General features: G+C 49.0%; 1 protein-coding gene across 1 annotated transcript; it reads right to left on the bottom strand.

Annotated features, from left to right (window-relative positions):
- Positions 1–570: 570 nt before the first annotated feature.
- Positions 571–6,959, bottom strand: DDO (D-aspartate oxidase). The gene is made up of 4 exons (XM_026088908.1): positions 6,788–6,959; positions 5,600–5,708; positions 4,112–4,288; positions 571–1,138 (listed from the first exon to the last, which is right to left on the bottom strand). The coding sequence occupies exons 1-4, from the start codon at positions 6,957–6,959 to the stop codon at positions 571–573; spliced, it is 1,026 nt and encodes a 341-aa protein (XP_025944693.1).
- Positions 6,960–7,530: the final 571 nt, after the last annotated feature.

Genomic DNA, 7,530 nt, shown 5'->3' with positions numbered 1-7,530 from the left:
GTGGTCACTGCACGTGACAGTGACCTAACATTGTTTTTTGTAAGAGCTGACCTGGAGCACTGCAATGCAGCACTGTGGGGTTTTCATTTCCCTGTAAATTGTATGGAAAATGGTAAAGTTTGTTAGCAAGATGGCAGGAACAAGAACAATACCAGATTAGATTTAGTACAATAGGAGAAAATTAGTTTTTGCTGAATCTGAATCTAGCTCATTCAATACAATTTAGATACAGATGAACAAATGGCAAATTTATGTTGTTTATATTATACTTCAGCAATCTGATTCCTGCTATATGAAGGACATTTATTATCTCTCATCCTCCTCAACACAAACCTAGGAGAAATCACTGAGGCAGGAACAATACTAGATAGAGGAGAGAGGCAGCTATGCTAATGCTTGGATCAACCCAGCAGGCCTTCCTGGAGTGCCAGCTGGAAGCCAGGTGAGATACCACCAAGCATCTGCAATGGCACTAGCTGTCAGCTTAGGCTCCTTCCATCCAGGGGTCCAAAGACACTACTAGGGGATGCAATATTAACCTGTCATTAATGGAAAAGAAGCCTCTGAGGTTCAAAGCTTGGCCCTCGATGAGAAGTCTTGCAGGGCAGCAATGCACTCCCCTACCAGGTGAGCAGCCTCTTTGGCTGTGCCCCTGTGCATCGAAAAGCCACCTGACCCGTGCCCATAGTTGTGGACCACCAGGAGCTTTGCTCCTCCTTGGCTCAAGATCTCTCTCTGCAGTCTCACACACGCTCGGGATGGCCTCAGGCCCACCTTCACCTTTATATCCTGAGCTCGCTGAAGTGAGGGCTCAAGGGCACAGCATCTGTCAAAGATATCTTTGGTAGTGTTGGGATTAGGGGAGAGGCTCCAGCTCTCCTTTTCCCTGGTTCCCCCTAGGGTTACGCTGTGTATCCCTGGGTAGATGTAAGTTAAGCCGTCCCCATCCCGGATAAAGTTTTTCACCCAAGGAGCATGAACCTTGAGTACTTGGCCCCTGACGGGGAACAGCTTCTGGTCCCCCACGAGCTGGTGGGCACCAATGCCCGCACAGTTGACAACGATGTTATATTCGCTTTGCAGCTCCCATAAGTTTGCTACTTTTCTGGTGTACATCTGGACACCTTTTGCTTTCAACCTGGAAAAAAACAAAACAAAACACCCTGAAGTGAGGCTGAAATGAAACCCCTAAACCGTCATGTAATTATTAAGCACATCAAGTAAGTGAGATTGTCTTTAACATTCAGATCAAACCAAACAACAGATGGGACAAAAAGCAAAGGAAGTGGTATGGGGCTTCTGTTTGTGTTCTGTCTGATTTGGCCTGATCAAAGATATTTTTCAGCTTGTTTGGGTGGGAAAAGATACAACAAGTTGATAGCTATTACAGAGAAGGGTCTGGCATAAGACCCTAGATACATAGACAGACACATCCTCATGGTCTCATTGATTCATTTCTATAATGATTCCAAACTTTAGCAGCCCCAGCAAGCTGAAAATGTCACTTTTATTCATTAACTTACTTCTCATGCTGCTAGTGATAGCACTATTGTACACTCCTTTTAATGTGCTTATTGCATACTGTCACATTCATTCCCAATTCACTCCTTTGACACCAGGGGAGCCACTCAGGTGCTAAACTTGGTCACCTCACGCCATGTCAGATGCCCTGGGGTCTCAGGGATGTCCCTGCAGGCCGGGCAAGTATGGCATAGGACCCACAGGAGACCTGGACCCTTTTAGAGCAGCAGCCGGGAGCCACGCAGCGCAATGCAGAGCATTAAACACCCATCTCTGGGCACCTGAACCCTTCACAGGCATCAGCCAGGCCAGCGGGCAGCCTGTCTGTCTCAGGCAGAGCTTGCATTTCTAAAACTACTCCTGTAAGATCTTTTTTTTCCTCTGTGTTTACTTTTATACACCTCCCTGCATACCCTTCTGCAACAATAATAAGGGATCACTCTGCGGCTAAGGGGGCCTCCCTTGCAAATGAGGTGAGTGCTGGAGGGCTGCAGGGCCTGGCAGGAATTAGACAGGAAAGAAGTGTGAGGGGAGTGAGACCCCATTCCCAGGGCCAATGCACTGAGCAGCATTTGCTTCCGTTCACACTATTTGGAAGTAGAGATCTGCTGCAGGGTGGGGGACATAGCTCYGGCGCCTGAAAAGTTCGGTTCACAAACCACTCTCTCAAGCAAAACTCACCCCTTCCTGAGGTTCATCTTTGAGCTAAATTTCAAGCTAAACTCCACCCTGAACTCTCCTGAAGTTTGAAGTCCTTCCCAGTGGAGAAACATTTTCCTGGCCCCAGGGAAATGCTCTGTCAGAGCGAGGTGGAGGCACCGCGCACTGTCAGCCACATCCAGTGCTTGGGGTCTTTAGCAGGGGTTTTGGCAAGAGCAAGTCAGGAGACAGCCTGGTGATCCATGCACTAAGTGAGAAACCTTGTCCCTTGCAATACTCCGGCAGCTGACAAAGTGATCAGTCCAAATATACGGTGGTGGTTTCCCCCAAAGCAATGAGTGAGCCAAGGATCCAGGGCACAGCTGGTGCTTCGGGACTCAGATTTAGGTGCAGCAGGACACGGGGGCTGGCTGGGAAAAACTGGGGAAGTCCCATGCAACAGCTCTGGCTCGACAAACTGCTGGGAATCTCACAAACATTGTATTTGTGACTCTGCCATTATGCCACTGAAAATACAGCAGTATTAAAAGCTGCTGAAAACTCCTGAATTCAGACAAGCAAGCAGGAAAAAGTTCCTATTCTTGAACCAGCAAAGTGAGCACAAAAACAGTTTTCCTTGTCAACTGTGAAGAGAACAGTCCATAAATACTGCTCAGATCACTAGGGTTTTGAGCATTAGTTACATGTTTAATATGCTCTCTTTTCTGATCACCAGAGAGAAGAGAAAGAAAAGAAGCTTGATCATCTTATTAGACAACATCCTCTGAGAAATAAGAAGGCTATAACAGGAATAAGGAGCAAGCAGAAATCACATGACAGACACTAAATGGATTTAACAATTTAGTTGTGCTTCAGCGGAAATTTCCCATGGGTTAAGCAATGAAACATGACAGAGCATGTGTTCGGAGGAGACAGCGCAGACATCACGTGGCCTTGGTGGCACTGGTGTGCTCCCAGTTGGGCGGGTTGTAGGAACAAGAAACATTTTTTCACAATTTGCACCGAGATGAAAGACATCCAAGATTAGCTGGCAATTTGTACCACGATGGAGGTACACGGCTCAGTACTTAACCTCAAATCAGCTTGCAGCTCATTACTTTCTCTCAAGTGGAGACAGCTATTTGCTCATTTTAAGGGTACTAAATGGACTAAATGTGCACTCCAGGTGTCAGAACTTTTTTAGATCTGCATCCTGACTCTCCTGTGGTTCTTTGAAATCCATGTATTTTGGGGAAAGCTTGTCTTGCCAACACATCGAACTTTCCTGTCAATCTAGGCATGAATTCTAAAGCTGCAATTCCCCCGAGTGCATCGCGCATTTTGCATTGGAAAATGTTTCCAGAAGGTTTGTTACAAAATGATGTTATCTGAGCTTTTTCACCTGAACGGATTAAGAAATGACTGAGATTGTTGACCAAATTTGAGATGAATTGGACCAACCCATTCTTAAATCCAAAGTCCTGGCAGATTAGACATCTTCCCAGATATCCGCGTTCTCTCAGGAACTGGATGTATCTTGAAGAGTGGAGGAATATATCTGGGAAGTCTGGCAAGTGAGGAGCACCCATGTGCTCTCCTAGGATGCGGCAGGTTCCCAACACATCTTAAAAGCTCAGCTGGCCGAGTGTGGCTCCCTGTGGCTATATCAATACTGTGCTCAGAGGTATTCCCAATTTAAAGCCCCATGGTACAGCCAGAGTGGTAGAAAGTTGTCATTACATAAATGGGGCCTTTCAAAGTTTGGAAAGATTCGGTATTTATCACTAGTGCTCTCCCCCAAGAGTCACCTTGCTGCATTTTCCCCAGTGAAAAAGAGCCCTTTTCCAGATGTGTTCAAACCTAGGATTCCCAACCTCTTATGTGTCCCCAGCTTCCCATAGTACCCTCGGTTGGATTTCACTCTGCACCCCCAGTCTGCATCACAACCAACCTTTTCTCCAGCCACAGTAGGTAGGGTGGGCAGTCGCATTTCAGTGTTGTAAAGGCCTGACCACAGCTGTGCTGTGGGAATTTCTGGAGTTCGGCTTCGGACATTGGTCGAAATCCCAGGACGACATCAGACCAGAACGGTAACTCTTCCTTGGGAGTGCTCTTAAAGACCTGCCAGCTAAAAGGACATGGATAAAAAGCGGCAAAACTTAGTCATTATTGCTCTGCCATATCACGTCACTGCAACCTTAATGGAAAAACAAGAATTCAGAAATTCGTTCCCATTGATCAGTGCAGCTYGCCAGCTCTAATAGCAAAGGGAAAGCATTGCTGCCTGCAACTATAATAAATGCCACTGCAAACAGGCAGAGGGGCTGTCACAGTTGAGCTTGAGGGCTAGATAGCAGGATAAATAATGAGGAGAGAGGCTCAGAGTCTAGATTAAAATTTGCCARATGTCAAGAACTGAAGAAAACAGTATGATCACAGAAGGCCTACTATACGCAATACAGGGGATGGAGGGACAGGGACTATTTCTAATACAGTCTGTGTCCTCTTGCCTTTCCATAACCACTCTCAGCTGGGACACAAACTCCTCCGGGGGCAGGAACGATGGCCGGCAAAACCATCCTCCTGCTCTCCGCTTGCTCTCCAGCCGTGGGGCTGCCTGCAGCGGATCTTGGAAATGCTCAGGAGCGCAGTTACTGCAGTCCTGGCTCCTGAGGGAGCAGGGCTCTGCACTTTGTACAGGGGGAAGTTTATGTCTAGAATCCATTGGCCTCAGACAGACTCTCTCAAGGCACATCAGCAAAAAAATCCTACCTAGCTTTTTTTCTCAAGTTCATTTGCTGATGTTCCGCAGCTAATACCTTTTCTCCCATAGTTTTAAATCCACATTTCTTTCCAGCTCCTCACACAGCAGTCTCCCAGGGATTATAAAAGCACAAAGTGCCCTCACCTAATGCAGTGTGCCCACCACAGCCGTGGCCTCTCCAGCTGGACCTTTATGCAGGGCTGCCCTCTATGCAGGGTCACACTGTTTTGGGGTGCTCATAAGCTACTCAGTGTCCAGCCTCAGCACTCTCAACAGGCGAATTTCTGTGTACCTGTTAGGCAGCATGAAACACCCACACATACACCAATCGCATCCGTATCCCTAGCTGCTAAAGCTGGAGGATCCTGCATTCCCAACCCTATGCAGACTGCCCTGCTGCAAGCAACTGGTGAATGACAGTATGGAAAACATCACTTATAAAAAGACGTTAGCAGCAGGCAGACCAGCCRAGAGTGGTTCATCTCCTCACACCTATGCATGAATTTTGCTTGAAAATATGTCCTATCTGAGCRACTGCACTGCAGCTTTTTGGGAGCACGGCCAGGTTCCCCACTCTGCGTGGGGAATGCAGCTGGTCTCCCGCAGGGAAAAAGGCTGTGTCTGCTGCAGTGCATGGCACACGGGTGGCAGACTGCCTCGGAGGGCTGCTCTTACCCAGACACGAAGTGAGTGCCAGCCTCTGCTGCCTCCACTGAATTACTGATGGCGAAAAGGTAAGTGAACGTCTCTTTGAACCACTGCTTCTGCACATGGATTGGTGTGCCTGCACGGAAATAAAACCAAAAGTTTCAAGAGGAAAAATGCAGAGGAGGACAAGACGGGAGTGCTGAGAGGCTGCGTGGGCAGGACCACTGGCAGCGGGGCTGGAGCCTGCAGTGTGGCGGGGGTCCATGCGGGTAGCAGAGCCTGAGGGGGGGCAGCTCCCAGGCCCTGCTTCCCGCAGCTGGTCCCAGCTGCAGGTTAGGCTGTGGGCAGTGAGGGTGCAAAACCTCAGCTGTCACAGCAGTCTTGGGAAACCCATAAAATCTGGGGCTATAGGGCAGTCTGGGTTCCCCTCTGAGGCTGATTGATTGCCTTCAGTTCCCAAGGAGAGCCCTGGTTTTCCAGGAGAGATGAAGGTCCACAGCATCGCGCTGTACTGGGCCCCTCGCATTTAGCCAAGGGACTGTCTGGGGAGGAAAGGACTGACCCCCACACCAAACGTCGATGCAGAGCCTGCTGACTGACATAGGTATTAGCAAAAGTAATACGCTTGTGCAGCATTGTGCACCAAATCCTGCCTTGGGATCTGGCAGGACACCTGCTAGGTTATAAGTTCAAGATGAAATGTTAAGGGAAAAAAGTGGAAAAAGAACAATATATGCTCACCCCCTTTCCACATGGGCAAGATCCTCTACCACTAAATGCAGAGCTCTGCTTATAACTATTTATAACCTCTTGTATATTTAATAGTAAGTATTTGCATGCCATGCAGATGGGTTAAAACTTGAGGCGGGGCCTTTTAGCCTTGTGGTGGCTGTCCTCCTGCAAAGAGCCACTTCCTATCCTGAATCCCCTTGGAGACCAGATACGGCCAAGCTGCCACGATACGGGCTACCGGGTAAAAGCCACGGTTTGGCGGGTAGTGACTCGGTTCTCTAAAGTGCAGGGGAGCTTCGCCGTTCTGCTGGAGTACAAAGCAGCGCGTATTTATCAAACAGCCTGGGCGCCTGAGGGACAGGGCTCAGCCCCTGCTCAATCCTGTTTTATTTGGTGCTATGGAGGCAGCCGGGGTGGCCCAAACCAGGGCAATGACTGTCAGACTGCTGGTTTGGGGATCTGTCTGGGTTTTTTTGCACGCACCTGGGGTGGTGTGAGGGATGAGCATCCCTGCTGCCACGTCGCTTGTTGTGTCGGGGGTGAACTGCTCTGCGACGACAGCGAGGGAGCAGGCGGGGAAGGTCTCCGCGACACACAGCGCCGTGGACAGCCCGACGACTCCCGCGCCAACCACGGCCACCTTTGGTGCTGCCATCGCTGGAGAGCGGAGCGGCAGCAGAGCGGCACCTGCAAGCATTTGGAAATAGCATATCCCACATTAGCAATACCGGGCTACAAAAGCAGCTGAAGGATGCCGCCAGGCTGGATCCAGCGAGCAGCTGCACAGGGCATGCTGGCGGAGGACATGCTCATACGTGCCTCTGAAATACCCACGGAAGATGCAGATTTTGTAAACCCGCCTGGGCAGCAGGACTAAATGCTGCACACAGAGAACCGAGACTGAGGTGAGGATAAAAAAAACATGACTGGATTTGAAAAGTTATTGCAAGTTCAGCAGCCACTACCCCTGTCCTTAGCATGGGGAGCAAAAGGCAGTAGGGAGATTTGTATGTATAGCACTGGTGTTCAAGCTGGAGTAATATGGAGCTAGTTTTTTTCATTAAGAGCCCAAAGGATTGAGGCACCCATCAAGGTTTCCGTAGTGTCCGGGGCAAATGTGCCATTTGGAGCTCTGGGAAAATTGGCCTTTTGTCACCAAGAGAAAAAAGGTTGTTTGAACATCGGCATCTCTAGCAACAAGGTCAGCCACTGCCTGGGCAGAGGAA

The sequence above is a fragment of the Apteryx rowi genome, unplaced genomic scaffold (genome assembly GCF_003343035.1).
Source record: "Apteryx rowi isolate R43461 unplaced genomic scaffold, aptRow1 scaffold_794, whole genome shotgun sequence".
Lineage (NCBI taxonomy): Eukaryota > Metazoa > Chordata > Aves > Apterygiformes > Apterygidae > Apteryx > Apteryx rowi.
Note: the sequence above shows the minus strand (reverse complement) of the source record. Positions and strands in the feature narration are given on the sequence as shown.